This window comes from Podarcis erhardii (assembly GCF_964252035.2).
Source record: "Podarcis erhardii genome assembly, chromosome: 6".
NCBI lineage: Eukaryota > Metazoa > Chordata > Lepidosauria > Squamata > Lacertidae > Podarcis > Podarcis erhardii.
In genome coordinates, this window is record NC_138510.1 from 20,759,351 (window position 1) to 20,782,496 (window position 23,146).

A 23,146-nucleotide genomic window follows, 5' to 3' on the forward strand; every position below is an offset into this window, starting at 1 on the left:
CAGCTCAAAATTGTCTGTTTGTTTTTATTCTGTTGCAAACTGATTTAAACGCTACTCAGCTTAAAAAACAGGAAATAAGTTTTGGAAATAACAAAATGTATAATAAAATATACAAATGAACAGGCAATAATGAATAGCACAAAGGCAGCAGGAGACTATAAAATGGTAAAACAGCATATAGTCAAGGAGTAGCAGATATATCAACAAAATAAAAAAAACAAAATAGAGTAGAAGATAAAAACACGTATCAAACCACAGGTGCAACATAAAATGCCAACTATTCATAGGGGGAGCTTGGATAAAGAAAAAGGCCTTTAAGTTTCTCCTGACTGGGGAAGTATAGAAAAGGAAACAGGCAGTCATTGTGCAGTATAATTAGTTGATATAATAATTTGAGCCCTTTTTATTTAATCACAGTAGAACTAAACAAATAAACAAATGCTTGGATACATTTTTCAAGTATTATATTATTATATTCCAGGACCAACAAACTGGATAAATAACTCAGGAATAACTGGAAGATTTATAATGAGAATAAAGAAAGGTTCTTTATCCATTTACTTATTAAAAAGTAAGTGATTGATTTATTAAATTTATAGCAGCAAAATTTTCATACTGTAATACTGTAGCTTGATGAATATTTATATATAAGCATTTGGATACTTGTGGATAAGCTTGAATGGAAATAAAACAGGGACTCAGAATAATAATAATAATAATAATAATAATAATAATAATAATAATTGTGATATTGATTGATCAGCCATAGGATGTGCTTTAAATGTACAGTGTGTATGTAGCCATATTCTGCTGCATGTGAAGACCAGGCTTAATTCTGGACTATGCAAATACAATAACAACAAAAGAGATATGGGCATAGTTGTCCAGTGGCAACAGGGCCCACTGATGCCTGCCCAGTCTTGGGATCCCCTGACAGAGAGCTGCAATTCTCCTGGTGGCCATCATTTTAGCCTTCCCACCATCTGCCAGTCACAACATCTGCAGCGCTGTGTGAGACAGAAACAAAATGGCGGCAGCTGGGCGGGTGCCAATGAGCTTTACAGTTAGAGGAGGAGTAAGAGAAAAAGTCAGCTTCTCTGCCAGGTAGGTCCTCCTCACGAACCTTAACAGGACCACCGGAAAGTCCTTACCTGCCTCCCTTGAAGGAAGCCCTGGGTGCACATGATACTCTTCCCATGGACATTTCTCCCTCAGAAGCGTGAGGGATGGCAGCCCTAGAGAAAGCATTCTCTGGGGCAGCTCCCAGGATGTGGTGCTTCCTCTAGATAGAAGTGTGTCAATAGTTGCCATCACCTGGCCTGGCCTCTGACAGTTTAAGATTTGGGTGCTTTTTGCAGGACCTCTTCTGCAGCCCAAAGTGCATTCTTCGGTTTGTTCTAAGGGTAGGTAGGAAACCTCTGAAATAAACAAGTACGTAAAGGGAGGAGTAGGCTTGTATTGCGCTTTGCGACTGGAATAAAGCAGACAGAATACAGAGAGAAAAAGAAACTGATAATCCTTCACTGGTAACAAAGGGACCAAGAACAGTGTGTACACGGAGGAGAAATAAAACAGAGATTTGTCTTTATGTACAGGGTTCAGGCCTACGCAGGGGAAGAATGCCTTCAGAACTACTGTACTTTTATTTCCAATTCCTCCAGCTATCAAATACCAACCATCTTCCTCACTGACCGTTAACTCCCAGCTGACCAGAACCTCCTGCCAATCTGCTGTCTGCCATATCAATAACAGAATTAACCCTTTAAACCACAAAGTGATTTATCTCTGCCTTTGCTCCTCCAACTGTTGGCGCCTGCATGCTACATACCTGGTGCTCTGTGTTCAACCTGAATAGGAAACAGGTCCGTTGCAAGTATTCTGCCATCCTAAATAAGGCTACAATATTATGCACGGTAGACGCACCACCTCACCCCAACCCACCACCCCTTTGAACACAGTGAAACGTATTTCAGAGTAAACCTACTTTGGAACAGACTGCACAACTCTGTATGCCTACTGTGGCAGATTATTGTGTGGGTGCAATTGCCCATCTTTGTAGCCATCAGCCGCTGCCAAGTAGAACGAACCATGCTCTTGGATGAAGGTACAGTGGTACCTCAGGTTAAGAACTTAATTCATTCCGGAGGCCCTTTCTTAACCTGAAACTGTTCTTAACCTGAAGCACCACTTTAGCTAATGGGGCCTCCCACTGCTGCCGTGCCGCCGGAGCACGATTTCTGTTCTCATCCTGAAGCAAAGTTCTTAACCCGAGGTACTATTCTGGGTTAGCGGAGTCTGTAACCTGAAGCGTATGTAACCTGAAGTGTATGAAACCCGAGGTACCACTGTAAATCTCTCCAGCCAAAGGCCACCATATAGATACAATCCCGTAATGGAAAGGAGGTTCTTCACACAAATACATGACTGAGCTATGGGTTTCATCCATTCACAATGGCAGCTGCTCTCTCACTGATAGCCAATGCAAAAGAGGTCATGGCGTTATCATGGGAACATTTGCCATCTCTGGAAAACGCACTGTTGCATGCAAGGCCGTCGGTCTTGTTTATAATGTAAAGACATTTTAAGCAGGATTTAAACCCTGTTTTTCTAATAGCATTAGATTTACATTTTTTAATTAAAAAAAAAACCAAAGCACTATTGTATATAGGGCATGTTGCAGGAATATATGGGGATAAAAGCTTCTTGTGTTGTATGTCTGCTTTAACTTGTAGGCAAAAATGTGTCCCATTTCAAACATCTGTGTCCCCCACATTTTAAAAGCAATTTACTTTCCCACTTATACTCCTTTTTAAAAACAAATAAAATTTACTTTTATTATGGTCTTACTGCTGATATTAAAGCAAGGAGTGGATGCTGCCCTCTTGTGGACAAGATAAATTCGCTGGATTTCACTGCAATACCAATTCTGTAGATTACAGGCCTCCTTTTTTGAACTCGCAGTATTTGTAGAGAAATTCAGTGAGAAGTAGTTGCACACATGAATTGTCCAGGATGATCCCAGCCACAGACTCTTGGCTGGAAAGGAATGGATCTGTCAATTCTGGTTCTCTCAATTTCATATTTTTTTCCAATCTTCGCCACCATCTCCACAGCAATTTGTAGATTTTAAAAAAATTCTCATTAAAAACTGCCTGCATTTTAAAGTGAATTTATCCTTGCTTACACATCTTTGTATGCCATTTTCCATAACAAAATGCATTTTGTATGTGATTTTGTCTGATATGTGCACTTTATACACAATTTTCTCTTGTGTACAAAAACATACATATACATTCAGTGTCTGGAGAACTTCACTGTAAAATTTGGAGAAGTGCCAGTTTCAAAAGATGGTTGCATTTCTAATCACATATTGTTTTGAAAAGTATGAATCTGGTAGGTTTGCATTTAAGTGTGAATGGAATCAAACACCTCTCCCTACTGAAATGAGGACGCACTTTCAAACACCAAATCCCCATTGCAACATAGTACAGGACTGTACCGCATGTCTATTTTAACATTTCAAAAGTTGTAGACTGGAGACGCGATCCTCCCTCCAAACACACACACACACAAAAATATAATATTCGCATTTTGTATGACAACACCCCAAAGTTTCCTTTAAAATGTTCTCTGGTTCAATATGAGACCATAAAGCATCGTGACTGTTCCAATGGCAGATGATTCCTTTTACTGGACTCCAGATCCCATCATCCCCAGCCAGCATGGACGATGGTCAGGGATGATGGAAGTTGTGGTCCTCCAGGTGTTTCCCCATCTCTTGGTCTAGACGGCCATGCTGAAATCCCCACCCAGTTCCCCCACCACCACTTCTTCAGAGGAAAACATGAGAAATGCCAGCTCCAATGCTGTAAATGCAACCATTCCCCTTACCAGGAAGAAAAAAACCAGCAATAGGTAGAACTTTCCATAAATATTAATTTTAATGGGCTCTTTCAAAACACAAAGCCTGCAAATGGAAAAAAAACTACCAGTGTTTCCAGGTCCAAATTATTTCAGAATATGGTTTGGCATGCCACAGGTGCACAGAAGATTTTTTTTTCTATTGAACAGGGCAATACTATGTCTACCCAGTCAATATAATCAGACACCTTCATCTGTCCCAGCTGCAACAAAACATGTCTCTCCCATATTAGTCTCTACAGCCACAGCAGGTGCAGCAACCTTCCAACAGTTTGACTTCACCTCCAAAGGTTCTCTCTTCCACTGTCTCCCAAGACAGACAGATGCCAACCCAGAGGTGAGCCCTATTGAGTTCAAAAAGACTTTCCTGAAGGTGTGTGCGTTAGTTTAAAGCTTGGGAGCAAGTCCCACTGAACTCTGTGGCACTTGCTTCTGAGTAAACATGCACAGCAGTGTGTATCCTTTGTAAGTGTGAGTACAACTAGAGATGGCAGAGAAGATCCATGAGTACAATCACCTCCTGTTTGTTTTAAGAAGTTAATAGCAAATTCTAAGGAAGTTGTGGCGTCTGGAACTGTGACAATCAGAAGGAGAATGATCTCCCCACCACCAATTTCCTAAATTACAATTCAGGGGGGCGGTGGCAATATTTATTCAGGAAAATAGGGAGGAGCACCAGCACCATGGTACTAATCCAATTCTAGGGCTCCAAATGTTGTTTTTTTCTTCTTAAACAATAGGCATTTGTAATCCCAGATCTCAAGCGACATGTCTAGATTGACACTGTGTAAGGCTTCACAAGTCAGCCAAGTTCTTGACCTCCCCAACTTCCACCAGTGAAAGGTCAAGTGTATCTAAGCTTCACAAGGATGTTTTGAGTGGTTTGTAAGGCTCAATCAATCAATGGGAACTAGCCCAAGCCTATATTCCATTTCCTTGTTCCTCAAATAATCTGGCAGGGTGCTCCACAGTTGCAAAAAGAGTACACAGGGACATCAGGCCAAAGTTCATGTTAGGCAGGAGATCCGTGGCAGGATTCCTTCCCCCCAATCAATAAATCAATGTATGTTGTTTTTCTTTTCAGTTTAAAGCAAGTGCCCAAAGCCAAATTTAACTGGAGTTGCAGCAAATAAGAGTGTGGGTGTTCAAAACTGCCCCATCCTGATAAACCGCTTAGAAACTATTGGAGTTAAGTGGTATATACTGTAAATTGTTTCAATAAAATAAAGTGAAAAATAAATCTACCAACAACCCTTTATGGGGGGAGGAATACATATCATGGAACAACTGAATAATGGATAATTTGGCCCAAAGGCTAAAGCTTCTTTGAGAACTCATTTTATCCACCAATTTAAGGATAATGTGCAGCTACATCCCCTGTAATTAATTAATTAATTGGAGACAAGGGGATACAGAAATTATCCTGCTACTTACTGCTAGTTCAAGGAAAAGGAAGAAGCTACCCATAAAACTGAAGCCCTGCTCACATGGAAATCTTACTCAACCACCTGCTCTAACCTTGCAAGATTTCATCAGATATTCTAAGCATATGTTGGCAGCAGCCATGGGGGCTAGAAACTTGCATTTAAAATATAAAATTGTGGGTGAAGGGTACAACATCTGCTTTGCATGCTGAAGGCCCCAGGTTAATAATAATAATAATAATAATAATAATAATAATAATAATATTTATACCCCGCCCATCTGGTTGGGTTTCCACAGCCACTCTATGCGGCTTCCAGCAAAAGAGAAGAAATAAAAAATGTAAGACATGAACAGCTGCCTTCAGGTGTTTTCTAAAAGTTGTGTAATTCTCCCTGACATCTGACATTCCACAGGGAGGGCGCCACTGCCGAGAAGGCCCTCTGTCTGGTTCCCTGTAACCTCACTTCTCACGGGGGGGGGGGGGACCATCAGAAGGCCCTCGGCACTGGACCTCAGCATCCAGGCAGAATGATGGGGGTGGAGACGCTCCTTCAGATATCCAGGTCCGAGGCTGTTGAGGGCTTTAAGGTCAGCACCATCACTTTGAATTGTGCTTGGAGATGTCCTGGGAGCCAATGAAGATCCTTTAGGATTGGTTATATAATTATTATTATTATTATTTATTGAATTTATATACCGCCCTATACCCAGAGGTCTCAGAGCAGTTCATAGAAGAAAATCAAAATATAAAACCACAAAATACACAATCAAAGTAAAAACAACAACCCAATAACCGCCCCACCCCCCAAAAAACCACATTTTAAAAGGGCACAGGATGTCAATCAAATCAACCAAAGGCCTGGTTAAATGGTGATATGGTCTCAGCGACTACTCCCAATCACCAGTCTAGCTGCTGCACTTTGGATTAGTTTAATTCCCAGCATCTCCAGGTTGGGCTGCTGGTCAATGCAGACAATACTGAGCTAGATAGGCAAATGGGCAGTTTCCTATGTTCCTGAGAGTCCCCAGCATTCATAGGAAGCAGAGTTCCCTGCTCAGTATCACACATTCAACCCTTTCCTCCTACACATGCAGAATCTACCCAGCCCTGACCAAGGTGCTCCACTTTCAGGCCTGAGTTTCAGTGGCTTGTAAAAACCTGAGTCAAAGGAGTGGTGGACATTACAAGCCCCTAAGTTCTCCTCTGGCTTGGATCTAATCCACACATCAGAATCCCCAGTTTATAGCCTGGCGAATACATTTCCCAAAGGCCAGTGGGGTTTTTCTACTCCCTGTGATCATAATGGGCTTGGGTTGAGCATAGTTTTAACTACAGAAAGGCACCAATAAAACGGTGCTGGAGAACAGGAAGAAGAAAGATGGAGAGGATCAGATTTCCTCTTATAGTGCCTCATTCATTCTGGAGCATCACTGCAGCAAACCCAGACAGTGTAGAAGGGGATGGAGGTTTAGGGGGCTGTGGGAGGTGGGGCTGACCAAGTGACATGACATTATCTCCAAATCCAAAAGCTGATGACTCAGCACATTTAAGAATCAACCCAAGTTTGGGATGAGCTCACTCATCTCCCAGGCATCTGGTTGGCCACTCAGAGAACAGGAGGCTGGACAAGATGGGTCTATGGTCCAATCCAAGGGTTCTCCCTAGGTTTTGATCTTTACTGCTCACTTGTCAGCATGGTCTTGTTGGCCTGCCAGCCTCAAACCTTACTCTCCCAGGTCTATCCTGCACATATTACCTGCTTCTTTAACATGCCAATAACTTCAGCTTGAGACTCAAGGAGAAGGTCCTGTGTCACCAAGTGACAGTTCCTTAAAGCAGCAAGTACCCTTGATCTTAGAATATATCCGTTGGCATCGCAACTGTGGCTGTTCACAGTTGAACTTCTATTAAGGAGAACCAAGGAGGAGATGCAGACTCAAGGCAGAGGGACAACTATGTGAAAGTCAGATGAACAAGAAGCTGTGGACAGAAGGGCAGGAGCAAGTGTGCAGCTGGCGAACTCGCTTCCAGGTCCCTCTGCATCTTGGGTTTCCTACGGCCTGCCAGTGCAGTAGCTGGTTCCTGGAACAGAAAAAGCAGAACCAAGCATTGATACAATGCATTAAGCTTCCCCCAAAAGCAGCATCAAGGAAACACACACACACAAGTCACACAGCTTCAGGTGAGCACATAAAAAGAGTTGAATCAATCTTGGCTTTTGCTTGTACTTCAAAAGCATTTCTCAATCTGTACTCACAAACTAAAGGCCCTTGAGAATGGCAGGGACACCCGGTAATTCTGAATCACTGAAAACACAGTAAACACCTTCCAGATGCTGGACGTTCAAACAAAGACAACTGTGCAGTACTGAAGTGCACTGTTCACTTGAGCTTCAATCTCTCAACCTGCAGGTCCGAAGTGGTTTTTATCATTTAGCTGTTGCTTCAAAGGGACACCGTGCAATCTCCTAAATTTGTCACAAGTAGCAGGCATCGCTCAGTGTTGGTGTATAGGCTTGTGGGCATTATATCCTATGTTCTCTATCCATAGCATTTTCAGATAAAAAGCATCTCAGGTAGCAGGACCAGAAACGCCATCAGAGCAAACATTACTGGGAGAGATGAACCAATGGGGGCTCCAGAGGCATGGATGCAAACAACTGCATGTTTATTTTGCGTGGGAGAGTAAGTTTCATATCAGCACCTTTAGATCCTAATGTATTTTTGTAATTTGTGTGTAATTTGATACTTGTGGGGGGGTTTTTTGTGTGTGTGTTTTCTTGTTTTTTCTTGTTGTATAAATAAATATTTTTTTAAAATAAAAAAATAAAATAAAATAAAAATTAAAAAAAAAAAATAGATCCTAATGTATCCTCAATTCCTTAATATCCAGTACCAGAGCCATGCAATAGGTTAGTGAAACTCTGCTTTTTTCACAAAGCACAGGCATCCAGAAAGGCGCCAAAGTACAGACAACTGTAATTTTCTTTCATTTTCTGAATGTGTTTCCCCACCCCCTCATTAACTGAAGAGTGGTTGGTGAGGGAAGAACCGAAGGAGAAATTTTCAGTACAGCACTAAATGCACTAACTTAGGTCCATTAGTTTTATTATTATTTTTAATGGGATTGCTTTACTGAGTATTTTCATTATGCTGCCTTTTTTAATCATTCTGTATTTTAACAATTATGCGTGGTCAGTTTTTATATTCTGTATTAAGCAGTATATAAATTAACAAATAATAACCAAAATAAATAAATACTCATCTCTTAAGAATATTGGGAAGGGGCTGTGTGGTTACATCTCAAACCCCCGCACCCACACTTTCAAAATCTCCCCCTTTCCTCCATTTTTAAGGCAGATTTCTTTTTTTTGAAACTAGACCTCCACCCACTAGTAAATGGTCAAAGAAAAGAAATGGGTGGAATCAGGGCAGAATTAAGTGTCAGGAAGTCCTACCTACGAGTAGGAATCCGGCAGAGACACATGCCCAACTGGCATGTTCTCTCCCTCCTGGTCGGTCGTTCGGGAGATTCAAAAGCTTCCTCCAGCCCGAACATCCCAGCGACTGATACCAAGAGGCATCAGCAGACTTCAGCATCAGCAGAGTATAGGCAGTTAGCGTACAGACTCAGTAGCGTAGCTTTTGGCTATACTACGTTTATTTACATATACACACTTGGAGCATCGCAACTCAGCTCCTTCCTCTTCAGCATCAGACAGCAAAGAGAAAGAGCAAAAGGACAAAACACAGTAATATAAACATCCTGTCTCCGTCACTTCCCACAATGTGCAATGAAAACATACACCGTCATGTGATAAAAACAATCCCATGACTGCAACACAGTGGAAAGAATCCTAACATTAAGTAGGGTGTGCACAAGTAGAACAAGGTCTGCTCATGCACAACTCAACTTAATCCTGCCCACAGCTTTACAATGGACATTGTGAAGGCCAATTTGAAGCGGCTACCACTGAGCAATCATGTTTAATCACTTGCATATTTGCCTTTACTGATGGACAAATTATACTTCTTGGCCCTCCATGTAAACAAGGTTAAACTTGGAAAAACAGTTCCTTACACCCGTCCCCATCTGCATGTACATAAATGTCCATAACAAAAGCACATTCCACAGTGAATACATCTTGCTGCAAACTATAAGGAACAGCTAATCCTTGCAGGCTTGCAGGAAGCACTGGTTTTTCCAGCAATTCCCAGTGCATGCTCTCTGCAAATGTCAACTGTACTTACTCAGGTCTGAACTTTCCAGTACCATTTCTTAAATGCTCCATTAAAAACAAACAAACAAACAAACACTACATCATTTTAAAGGCTGGTCGTTTTAGGCTTCAATGTGCTTGTTGGAGGAAGGCACAGCCACCAAGATTGTAGCACTGTGTAAGGTATCTGCAGCTCTCAGAATCTACTTTTTAACTGACTTGGGTACTGTATGGGTTCATAATGGCATAACTTGGAACTATCTCCAGTTATACCAAGACAGAATATGCTGGCAAGCTGTTACTGCACAGAAACTGCTTTTAGGTAAAAATCCCAACCACACACCATTTCCATTTTTCTTTTTCTGAATGACACATTCCATAAACACTGAGCACCTTAAGGGGGCTTTTCTTGGGTGGGGGTGGGTGGGTATCCCTTGGGGTCCTTTTTGTTTTTTTAAATGTATGTCTGCAAAACTTGAAGTTCCACCAAACATGCCAGTTTATCTCGCACTTGTTTCTCAGTGGGCCTATTTTGGCTCCGGGCCCATTGGCCCTCAACACCCAAGTTTTCTGTTAAGAGGGCCATATTACCCCTTCATTGTACCCTTGGAAAAGATGAATAGTCTCCCGGCTGCGGGCTCTCTTTCCCACTCATTCTAGAGGCTGCTCCCCAGCTGCTCTCCATTCTCAAATGATTGAGACTGGCAGATCATCGTGCCATCACGTCCCCCAGCTGATTTGGCCAGCCCTTCACAGCCTATTTCTGGAAGAAAGAAGGAGGGGAGGAATATCGATGTACCGGCCCAGTTGCACGAGACGTGACCTTGTGAGACATTCCGAACATGGCTCAGCTAATTCAACAAAATGCTTTGAACCGTACACACGCGAGCCTGAAATTGGATCAATCCATTAAGCCAGCTTCATAACGGGTGAAGCACTTCCTAGGAGATTTAGCAAGAGGTGTCATTCTCAGCCCAACTACTCTTTTCTTACTTTCAAAGCAGAGATTAGTTCACGATGGGGTCATCCTCACTAGCTATGGTCTCTGTTGCTTTCCCCACCAAGGAAAACCAGTTTTTAGCACTCTATCCAAGCAAACAGCAATTCAGGTATTCTCTGGATTGACATTTGCTCTGATTCAACACTGAAGAGCAGGTTTTCCCTAGAAAAGAAAGGAAAACCACTCTGACCTGTACCTGGAAAGCATGGGTTAAGTGGATGTGGGGACGAGCCCCAAGTCTTAAAAGAAGCAAAGAAAAACCAAAAAAAAGAACAGAGATTTGCTTGTCCTAAAGGGAAAGATAGGGGAAACGCGGGTGGCGCTGTGGGTTAAACCACAGAGCCTAGGACTTGCCAATCAGAAGGTCGGCAGTTCTAATCCCCGCAATGGGGTGAGCTCCCGTTGCTTGGTCCCAGCTCCTGCCAACCTAGCAGTTCGAAAGCACACCAAAAAGTGCAAGTAGATAAATAGGTACCGCTCCGGCAGGAAGGTAAACAGCGTTTCCGTGCGCTGCTCTAGTTTGCCAGAAGCAGCTTAGTCATGCTGGCCACATGACCCGGAAGTTGTATACCAGCTCCCTGGGCCAATAAAGCAAGATGAGCGCCGCAACCCCAGAGTCAGCCATGACTGGACCTAACAGTCAGGGGTCCCTTTACCTTTACCTTTAAAGGGAAAGATAACTTGCCTAAGAAAGTGATGGAAATGCTTTTTAGTTTTTAGGAGCAAGGCGGGGGGGGTACCATGCACAATAGGAGGACGCAACTGAAAATGAAAGTGGCAACAAACACAAAGCAATTAAAAAGAACAAGGCAATTCTGAAAGCTGGGACTACTCTTCAGCATGTGGACGGTTCAAGGGGTTGAAAAAATCACATTGGTTAAAAGGATTCAGGTTTTCATTGCAAAAACATAATGACTGGGCTGGATTGAGTGTGGTCACCCCTCCCTCCCTGCTCCCAAAGATTGAATTATCAAAGCTCAATACATGTTAAGGATCAGAGTTTCCTTTCCACTACCGATTCCTCTTCATTTGGCCCTCTCCTCACTGTGGCATGCGAGTGCTGGGACAAAGTTTGAGAACCAAACATTTTTCCCCAGCAGTTATTTGCTCTTAGCTTCAGAGCAGTCCTGATGGACTGGACCAAAGGTCCATCTATAACACAACTACACTCCCACCACTGCATCCCGTTTCCCACGGGGGCTTCTGGGGATGCCAAAAGCAGGGCCCCCCTTGCTCTTCCTTCATGGCAGCCGGAATTCAGTGGCATTTTCTCTCTGAACCTGTAAATTCCACGTGAGCCCTTTTCAGGCATTTGCCTTCTGTGAGCAGAAAAAGCAGTCCGTCTGGATCAGACTGAAGGCCTGTCTAGTCCAGCATTCTGTTCTCACAGTGGCCAACAGATACCCATGGCAAACCCGACACGCACCAGGTCTCTCTGACTCGCAGTCTCCAGCTATGGCTTCATCTGGTTTGCCTGCGATGACTGTTTCAGGACAGGAATAGGCTACCCACTGTAAGCCTACATGTTGGCACCACTGAGGCTAGATTACTGCAATATGCTCTATGTGGGTCTGCCCTCAAGCCTGGCTCAGAAGCTCTACCTGATGCAGAATGTGGCAGCCAGCCTGCTGACGGGGGCACATGGCTGACAACATGTGACCATTGTTAAAACATCTGCACTGGCCAGGTTCAAGGTCTTTGCATTAATTTAATTGCATTAATTGATTTGTCTTTATTCTTGTATGTCACTGAATTGTATAAGGTAAAGGTAAAGGGACCCCTGACCATTAGGTCCAGTCGTGGCCGACTCTGGGGTTGTGGCGCTCATCTCGCTTTATTGGCCAAAGGAGCCGGCGTACAACTTCCAGGTCATTTGGCCAGCATGACTAAGCCGCTTCTGGCGAACCAGAGGAGCACACGGAAACACCGTTTACCTTCCCGCCGGAGCGGTACCTATTTATCTACTTGCACTTTGACATGCTTTCGTACTGCTAGGTTGACAGGAGCTGGGACTGAGCAATGGGAGCTCACGCCGTCGCGGGGATTCGAACCACCAACCTTCTGATCGGCAAGTCCTAGGCTCTGTGGTTTAACCCACAGCGCCACCCACGTCCCTTCACTGAATTGTATGCTCCTGATCAAATAATTTTTTTTTAATTTTTTTAAAGTAGTTTTTTTAATAAATAAATATTGCTTCTGACACCAGAAGTAATACAACCATTGTGACAAACAGCCTAATCCCCCATGGGCACATGATTCAGGAGCAGCCGTCTGCAGATTAGAGCCTTCGGTACTCATGGAGGCTTCCAGGAAAGGCAGAACCCCGGTTTTCCAGAATTCGACATCAGGCAAGTAACCTACATGGGTCAAACAGGCCCTCTGCTGCAGACATTCGCTCTCCAATTCATAGAGGGGGGGTGGGGACTGAGCTAACACACTCATTCCTACTCTCTCCCCCTTGTGCCTCCATTGACTGAGCTCATAAGATGAATGCCTGAAGAGGACTAGAGTCATCCCATATACTAAATAGCAAACTCAGTACTCCTCTTACGTTTTTACTGCATTTTATGGCCTCTCCAGACAGCTACAGTGGCTGTTATTGCTGCCTTATCAAAATAACTGCAGTTCTATACTGAAGACTTCAGGGAGGCGCGGGGAGAATACCTAGCAGTGCTTTTCTTGCTCAATACCGCTGATAAAATGCTACCTGGAAGAACGTACTGTTTCATACAAACTTATTTGTTGTTTAAAATGTTCTTGAATGAGCACTGTCACAACAACAGCCAGGGCAGATTTAGCTTCCATGTTCCTATGCATTAAGAACGGATCGAGTTGAGCCAGCTTGCTTTTGACGGTCAGGACGGGCCAACAATGCAAACCTGTAAGTGCCTACTCAGAAGTAACTCCCATTGGGTTCAATGGGGCTTACTCCCAGGTAAGTGGGTACAGCCGATTGCAGCCAGATTCACATATGCACGTTCTGGGGGATTGCAACATCAAGTTGCATGCGCATAGCTGGAGTCATTCATATCACACATATTTTGAAGGATGTACATTCATATTTTGAGGTCAATTTAAGGCACTGGTGCTTACTTTTAAAGACCTAAAGGGCAGCAGAGGCTGGTCAATTGGGGCAAATGGGATGCTGCCCCACCAGTCTCAATCTGCCCTCTGCTAGCCCACACCTGCATATCTTCTTTTCTACAGCCAGTGTGTGTAAAAAGTAACTCATTGTACAAAGGAAAATTCACATTCATTGCCTAGTCCGCTTCTGCCTCTTGCCCCACCCATCACCCATCACTCCTGTGAATCTGGGCCCATAACCTGTTGTTGGGATACTGCCAGGGAGTCAGAGGCATCATCAGGCAGGCCTCCATCATCGTCTCTGGACGATCTCCAGACTCCCATTAGAACAGCATCAGTCAATTAGTGACACGAACCTCAGACACATTCCAGGACTCATGCACGCCCTTTTTGCAGAGTTTCCACAATGGAAGATTCACCCAGAAGAGCATATTTACAGCTTTATTCAACGTTGGTCAGAACAAAGGAAAAACATGACTGCTTGCGTCCATGTTGTGGAAAACAGCAAGAAGCAAAAGGTATATACAAAACGGAAACTCCCTGTAAGCAGGAGGTACGCAGGCTTGTGACACACAACAGCCTGTTCCCTTTTTAAGGAGGAACGGAAATATCCTAACAGTGACCCACCCCTGAAAGTTGCCCAGAAGCAAACGCAGCTCCCCGGAACTGAAAAAGTTACCCCACCCCTGTGCCAGGCAGTACAGAAGTTTAGAAGACAGGGTTGCAATTTTCCCAACAACAAAGCATTTCCAACTGGGCAAAAACAGAACAATCAACTCTTACTTTTTGGCTCCACTGCCATCCCCTGAGCAGTGCAGGTTCCTGGAATCCAAAGCTGGGTGCTGACACTCAACACACACCAGATGTCCTTCGCTGAGATATTTCATCCAATGAGTGTAAGAGCTGTTCCCACGCAGACATCCTTCTGTGATGGCCATGAGCTGAAATTCGACACAGTACCTGCCATGGGAAGAGAGGGGAATAGGATTTCATGCCACCCCAATCTCCGAACTGCGCAAGATTCCAGGGGTTCCAAACGCTCACCCAGGGTCTGTGTAAGGCTTACTTACAAAAATAAATATGTGTATCGTGGAGGTGCAGTACCTCTGGTGTCACACTATAAATACTTACTGGGCCAAATGCATTTCAACAAGGTCTTCAGGTGGGATGTTTTACCCAAGACCATGCCTGCTAGAATTAATGAACAGGACTAAGTTCCAGTGGGTATACTCAAGAGTAAAACTTAGCTAATTACCACCCTTCAACTCTACATCCATTATTTGCAGGAGGCTTTTTGAAATTTATTTGGCCAACCTGTATACAGGCATTTCTCCACTTACACAGGGATTACGTTCCTGGGTACCACTCATAAACGTGAAATCACGTATGGTGGAGAACACCATCTATAAAGCCTGTAAACAACCAAAACCTCTGCCAAAAATTCACAAAAATCCACCAAACTCCACCACAATCGCTCCCTCCAAACCACCTTTCTCAAATGCCCAACTCTTCACAGGCCTCAAAGATTGGTGCAAAGGCTCATGTGATTGCTAGCTCCTTTCCTGCTCTTTTGGGGCCATTTTGCCCTTTTTTGAAATTTTAATCAATTTATTTAAATACTTCCTAGGGCTGCGCATGTTAAGTTGTGGGTGAACATATCAGACGACACAGCGATTCTTCAAACAGCTCTTCTTTATTCACAGAACAGAACTGAACTGAAGGGTTCAGCCAGCCTGCTTATATAGAGCTCCACTACAATGCAACAGTAACCACTTTCTGTAACTATCCAATCACTGAACGTCACTTTCAATCCCTCATTTGCATATGTGGACCTGAGTGAAAACTATCTACAGTATCCCCCTGAGAACTTCAGTACATAACAGTGCATATACGTGGTTGCACATGAGTCCATCGTGCGTAAGCTGGGGAGACATCTGTACTTATTCAGGACCCTATGCGTATTTTTTTCTCCTCTTTTAAGCAGCTGCAGCTCAGAACCAGCTGAATTGTTAACGTTTTTAATAAGGCCGCCGAGGAAGACTTTGTCAAAATGTGTTTGGCCTATTAAGGATTTACAGCGGTGTATTTACAGGGATTGTGACAGCACCATATAAATGAAAAGTGCAGGTTAAAGCACTGTTCTATGTATAAGCAGAAGGCTGGGGGGAACATATGTGCTGGAGGTTGGCTTTGCATCAGGGAAATGGGCCAAAGGCTGTACCAGTATGTCTTCCAGGCCTGTGAATCTAGACTTGTGTCATTTCATTATATGAGCTCAAGGCCATAGTGTGACCCACAGGAGGACAGCAACGCTGTAGACTCTTTGAGCAGCTCATTACTTACCCGGCTCTTTCATTCTCAATGGACACAGCTCGCTTTCTCCTCGCTTTCCCATAGCCTCCAGTGGTTATTAATGCTGGGACTGCTCACATCAAAGGGAAAAAGGAAAACACAGCAGACATGATAAGTGACAACGGTGCCCCGAGCCCGCCTGCATCTACAGAACAATAACAACTGGGACATTTGCGGTCTTTAATGCCGTGTCATTTTCCCTCTGGCAGGAAATCAGAGAGAGTGAGTTCTCTCCCACATTCTCAGACCACTGGTGATTATTCATCATTCCGCTGGGCAGAAATGGGTACCCTCCGCCCACAAAATCCCCCCTTGTTGTCCGTACAAACAGGCCTGCTAATTATCATCCCAGAAACTACACTGGAGGGAGCAAGCTATTTTAATAATATCCCAATTTAGAAATATACCACTTAAGCTCTTCTCCAGCCTACAGATTTTATTTTGGTCTCAGAAACACTGGCTTTGTTTGGTTTTTTTCAAAACAAACCAAAAAAATAAAAAGACAGAAGAAAAATAATAATCAGTCTAAACAAGTACACCAGAAAAGGGCCAGTTGTTAGGGAAAGGGTGGGCAGAAGCTAGAGATCGCAGATCTCTGGTTGATTTCCAGTAGCACAGCAAAGATTTTTGACACCCAGTTGTTTTGACAATATCTGCAATAAAATGAGTTGTTCCACCTAAATTAGGCTGCTGAAAAGAAAAGCTCCAACTAGGGCCATGCTTTTGTGAGAAAGGGCTATGGACTCAGTTCAGTTCCTGTGCTGAAGACAATTTCCTAGGCTCAGAATGTGCTCAGAGGCACCCTGTTCTTGAATTCTAACTGTGTGACTTGTTGCACCTGCCTCTGGTTAATAGCTCTTGGGGAATCTAGTAAAAGCCAAAGGTCCATTTAGTACTGCATTCAAGTCCTGGATCAAGCCAAAGGTCCATTTTCTCCTACATTCTGTTCTCGCAGTGACCAACCAGATAACTATGAGATGCCTACAAGCTGGATGTGAGAGCACAATAGCACTCCCCGCCACACCCACACCCACACCCACACACACACTTTGCTTCTCAGCATCTGGTATTCAGAGACACACTGCATCTGACACGGGCTCCAATAAGCCTGTATTCTGCTTACCACTGCTTTAAAATTCTGGATAGTGTTGTTCACACATTGCACTGAACACGGGTGCAGGCGGTCTCTACAAGCGCACAAGTCTTAGTGTGAAAGTGTTGCACTTGTTCATTCATACAGCTCAACTATTGTGTGCACAAGCACGCAGACTATATATTCACTAAATATTAACCTGTTTTACAGTACATGTGGGACGCGGGTGTTTCCGTGCACTGCTCTGGTTCACCAGAAATGGCTTAGTCATGCTGGCCAGAAGCTGTCTGCGGACAAACGCTGGCTCCCTCGGTCTATAGAGCGAGATGAGCGCAGCAACCCCAGACTCATCCACAACTGGACCTAATGGTCAGGGGTATCTTTACCTATTACAGGACAAATGTATAGCTCAACTATTTGTGGACAAAGTTTGTATGAATGTAATGTGTGAATGTTACTGTTGTCTCTCACGTGCAGATTTAATTAAATCAATATACCCACAGCACAACCCTAACCCCCTCTACTCAGAAATGAGTCCACCTGAATTCAGTGGGGCTTACTCCCAGGTAACTTGGGGTAGAATCACAGTCTTAAACTCAGCTGTGATTTCTCTAAGCAGGTGACAGCCATAATTTGAATGGAGCCCAGCCCCAACATATCCTCGTGTACAAGCACAGTTTTCAGAGAAGCAGCCATGTTAATCTGTTGCGGCAAAAGCAACACCGAGTCTCGTGGCACCTCAAAGGATATGGGTGGCATTCAACTCTTCTGCTGATGGAAGGCAACCTTCCATGGATATAGGAGGGAGACCAAGCCCAAGGGAAACCCTACCTAGAGAGCACTGCGGTAATCCAGCCTCAAGGTTACAAATGCATGGACTACAGTGATCAGACTTCTTGGGCTGCTCTGCAGCAAAGGCACTCAGAAAAACACCTTGACCAATCCTTAGCCAAGACCATATAACACCGGTCTTGAAAGACCTACATTGGCTCCCAGTACGTTTCCGAGCACAATTCAAAGTGTTGGTGCTGACCTTTAAAGCCCTAAACGGCCTCGGTCCAGTATACCTGAAGGAGCGTCTCCACCCCCATCATTCTGCCCGGACGCTGAGGTCCAGCGCCGAGGGCCTTCTGGCGGTTCCCTCATTACGAGAAGCAAAGCTACAGGGAACCAGGCAGAGGGCCTTCTCGGTAGTGGCGCCCGCCCTGTGGAACGCCCTTCCAGCAGATGTCAAAGCGATAAACAACTACCTGACATTCAGAAGACATCTTAAGGCAGCCCTGTTCAGGGAACTTTTTAACGTGTGATTTACTGTATTTTTGGTTTCTATGGAAGCCGCCCAGAGTGGCTGGGGAGGCCCAGCCAGATGGGCGGGGTATAAATAATAAATTATTATTTTTATTATTACACTAGATGTCGCTTTGCATCATCCCATTTTACTCTGGATGAACTAGAAGAGGGACATATGCAACTGCTCTCCAAGCACAAGTGTGCATCTAAAGCTGTTTTGTGTGCTGTAGGGCCACTCTAATTATGAATGTGTCGAAGCATGGGGCATTGTAAACTACAGCACTTTCTTTCTCGCATCTGGGACAGCTCAGTCGGTAGAGCATAAGACTCTTAATCTCAGGGTAATGGGGTTGAGCCCCATGTTGGGTCAAAGATTCCTGCACTGCTGGGTGTTGAACCAGATTACCCTTGTGGTCCCTTTCCAACTTCTACAATTCTGTGTAGCGCTGTGGGTTAAACCACAGAGCCTAGGACTTGCCGATCAGAAGGTCAGCGGTTCAAATCCCCGCGACGGGGTGAGCTCCCGTTGCTTGGTCCCTGCTCCTGCCAACCTAGCAGTTCGAAAGCACGTCAAAGTGCAAGTAGATAAACAGTTACCACTCCAGCAGGAAGGTAAACGGCGTTTCTGTGCTCTGCTCTGGTTCACCAGAAGCAACTTAGTCCTGCTGGCCACATGACCCGGAAGCTGTACGCCGGCTCCCTTGGCCAATAAAGCGAGATGAGCGCCGCAACCCCAGAGTCAGTCATGACTGGACCTAATGTTCAGGGGTCCCTTTACCTTTACCTTACCAAACCGGTAGAGCAGCAGAAGAAACCCAGCCAAATATGGGGTACCCCTGTTAAGCAAGAGGCACTTGACATAAGTCAATAACTTTCTTCAGCTTATTGATATAGTAGAACAAAACAAAAGTAACCAGAAGAAATGCTCTAACAAGACTTTTTTTGGGGGGAGGGGGTACAATTTAATTTTGAATGCATCCAAAAGCAGGCCTTGGAAACCCTTTTTCTGCCAATAATCTGTCCCCCCCCCCCCCACACACAAACTCAACCTGTGCCCTGCTCCACTTACTGAAAGGCTGCTTGCACTCTGTTCCTTGCTGAGTCCAATACTCAAAACAGCCAGCCTTGTCCTCGAGAGGCGGGCAGGTTTCGCCGCCATTTCTCGGCTCCCGGATGATGCGCCTCCTCCTCACACGGTACGCTGCCTTGCAAGTCTCCGAACAGCTGCTCCATTCGCTCCACTCAGAGACCACGCAGGAGACCACTGAGGAAAGGAGGAGGAGGAGGACAAAACTCACAATTGTTATCTATTCCATGCATTTCCAGGCTGGCATTCTTCTCAAATAAGCAAGTCTGATCCATACCTGCCAAGCAGGAGTGCCAGCATTTAGGTGTCCCAACTTAGCCCACATTCACAATAGGCGTTTGAAGCAATCATGATACCACTTTAAACTGCCAAGTTTTCTACTTACAGGGTCATCTGTCTGTTTACATAGGGAATTACTTTTTTTAAAAAAAAAGTGGTTCCCCAACAGCAGGATGAAGTGAGGCAGCTCATTTTACCAGCTCAGCATTCTTCCACTTCATTCCACTGCACTTGGGAGAACCAGCCAGCCTGAGCTTCGTAACCATGCAGGAATATAAAACGATTCCCTCTTCCACGCAATTACTCTGGACGTGTAATGCAAAGCACAGTTTTCAATCCAAGTATATGTGTGGATTCAGACATCTTCCAGCCCTCTCAGTTGCCAAAGCAAAGATGACTACGGTGAAAAGAACAGCTCTCCAATTTCTGGCTTTTGCCACAAACACCCCACCTGAGTGTCAGCAAGTCACGGCACCTATCTGCAAACTACCACAGTACATGCAGAAGGCCAAGAGTGACACTTGCAAAGGACAATATTGTGCCATTTCTTCAAAAAGCCACAAGATGGCACCAGTTGAGAATACCGTGGTACCTCGGGTTAAGTACTTAATTTGTTCCGGAGTTCCGTTCTTAACCTGAAACTGTTCTTAACCTGAAGCACCACTTTAGCTAATGGGGCCTCCTGCTGCTGCCATGCCACTGCCACGATTTCTGTTCTCATCCCGAAGCAAAGTTCTTAACCTGAAGCACTATTTCTGGGTTAGCGGAGTCTGTAACCTGAAGGTACCACTGTATGGATTGATGAGGCATATAAGAAAGGGACTTACGCTTCAGTAGCTCTAATAAAGGCTAATCAAGCAACCTGCATTTTGTGGAGAGGGATAATTCTGTTTTGCTTGAATTTTCTTTTACATATGTTCCCTTTTTAAAAAGGACCCCATGTTTTCAATTGCCTAATAGAAAATAGCAATGTTTGTCTCCTGGAAAGTTTTACTAAGAGTTATGGGAAGTATAGATTATTATAGGGATGGGATGGGTTGCATGTGGGGGTGGGGGGAGTGCACAAGCAGAATTCTGCATTAAGTAAAATATCCAATATGCTGAAAACCTCAGCTTTTGAAAAGTCAAGATTTAGGAAATTCCTATTTGCCAATATTTGGGTTCTGTTGTACTAGGGAACAGGAAGAAGATGTTAATATGCTCAGTGTGTGAGAGATATATATATATTTTAAGTAGTATTAAGAGAACCACTGCAGTTACTCCAGGCCATTACAAATGCCTTGAGTTGTACCATATGCTCTGAACTCTACGAATAATTGTGCACACGGGGCTTCAGTGTTAGCTCTTTTTGATGCCTTGCAACAGCAGGATAAAACAGCACCATTTGCATAGCTTATGCTTTTGCACAGACTGTTATTGATCTTTTTAATAAAGAAAAAGTTCTGAATGCAATACACATGTCAACAGCACTCAAATGTCCTCCAAGAACATTGAGATTCATTGGTATCTGATTTCCAACACAAGAAAGCTTAAGCCACTATCACTTCCCCCAAGTTGCAATCCTAACTTTAAAAGGAAACACTTTTATTCAGGTGTTAGCCCCCCGCTGAACTCCAGAGTACTTATCTCCAAGTAAAACATGTTTAAGACCACATGGAACAGCTGCCTTGGGAGTAAATCCTGCGCAAATCAGTGGGATTTAGTTTTTAAATAACATAGGTAGGAGTAGATTGTCAATACTGTAATTTTCCACCTGGGCTCAGTAACTTCCAGCTCCCTCTAGTACTCTTAAATTCAGGGATGAAGAACCTCAAGCCCTGCAGAGATTTTTGAACTTCCAACAGCCCTAGCCCTAACAAGATGAGGCAGATGAGAGTCTGCATTTGGAAAGTCACAGGTTTCTCATCCGGACAATAAGCCAAAAAAGTATTCACACAAGGGCTGTAGTCCATTTGAATTGGCTACACCAAGTCATTTTCCCACCCTTGAGTTTCAATCGCAGTTCCCCTTCTGGGTGGGATCCGGCACTCTGAAAAAAAGGCACTGCTCTTTCTAAGCATGTCATAGAATTGAAGCGTCGGAAGGGTTCCCCAGGGGTCATCTAGTCCAGCCCCCTTGCAGGTGCTGAATTTGACTTATCACTGGAAGTCACAGACTTATCATCTGTGGCCTTCCAGCTCCCATCAGCCCCAGCCACCAAACCCCATGGTGAGAGATGAGGGGAATCCAAGAAAAGAAAACACCCACAGGTCCCCCATGCCTAATCCTACCTGAGCTGGACCATCCATCCTCAGGTGTAGCATCCCCCGCCCCTACTCCTCCTGCTCCTTACCCACCTGGGCACACCTGCCGGTAGTCCTGGCAGCAGTCCAAGGTGTAAGGGCACGCCTGGTCGCAGTAGCAGGGCCCGTGGGACCCGTCCGCCCTCCAGCCGGTGCTCACGCACGCCATGCTCCGGCCCGCGCAGCAGCGCCCCAGCGCCGCGCAGCCGCCCTCCGCCTCCGGCGCGGCCAGCAGCAGCAGCAGCCCCGCGCGCAGCGTCCAGCAGGGGCGCGCCCGCATGATCCTGCCCGAAAGGGCGACGCCGACTGAGCTGCGCAGCGCCGAGCACCAGCTACTCTCGGCCGAAAACTAGGCGCTGGATCCGGGACTGAGACCGGAGTGGATCCGGTGAATTCGATAATGGGAATTAATAGGAGGAAGGTGGGCGGGGGCAAGTCCACGCGGACTGCCTAGACGTCGGGTGCGGCGGGGGATGCTGCGCGGAGCCCACGCGCAAAGTGCTCCGGTGCGCAAGTTGGGCAGCGCTTGCCTGGAGAAGAGCTGTTGCCGCCGCCGCCGCCGCCCAGCTGAACATCCGCCCTGCGCGTGAAAGTTTCCGAAAGCGGATCTGGAAAGGGAGCAGCCCAGGGCGACCTTTAGCCAGCCTGCGCCAACCTGCGCTCGCCCCACCCCAAGGCGGCGGGCGCTCCGCTCCCTGTCCGCGCTGACCTTCCCCCCTTCGGCGGGGATTAGAAGGCGCTCAGGCGGCGTTTAAAGGAGCAGGACGCTCGGGGGAGCTGGCGACGCCTAGTCCAGCGCGATGACACGCACACCCTCGCTTGTCTAGCAGCGGGGCCAACTTGAATAAAATAAAATATGGGGGGGGGGGTAGTAAGCCCCGCCCTGCATAATCGATCACAAGACGCTGAGCACGCCATAGCTGTCAACGTTTCCCTTTTTTTAAGGAAAATTCCCTTATTCCGAATAGGATTCCTCGCAAGAAAAGGGAAAAGTTGACAGCTGTGGCGCACGCACACCATTTCGATGGCAATGCCCATCAACTGAGGGGGAGGACTGGCCCCCTCAAATATTTTATTGGCTCCTGTTATCAGAAGCAAGCGAGCGCCCCCCCC

General features: G+C 45.2%; 1 protein-coding gene across 1 annotated transcript; it reads right to left on the reverse strand.

Moving 5' to 3' along the window:
- Positions 1-5,828: 5,828 nt before the first annotated feature.
- On the reverse strand, positions 5,829-22,747 carry LOC309345059 (somatomedin-B and thrombospondin type-1 domain-containing protein-like). The gene is made up of 5 exons (XM_081868100.1): positions 22,088-22,747; positions 19,455-19,649; positions 15,994-16,072; positions 14,434-14,610; positions 5,829-7,429 (listed from the first exon to the last, which is right to left on the reverse strand). The coding sequence occupies exons 1-5, from the start codon at positions 22,311-22,313 to the stop codon at positions 7,312-7,314; spliced, it is 795 nt and encodes a 264-aa protein (XP_081724226.1). The 5' UTR covers positions 22,314-22,747; the 3' UTR covers positions 5,829-7,311.
- Positions 22,748-23,146: the final 399 nt, after the last annotated feature.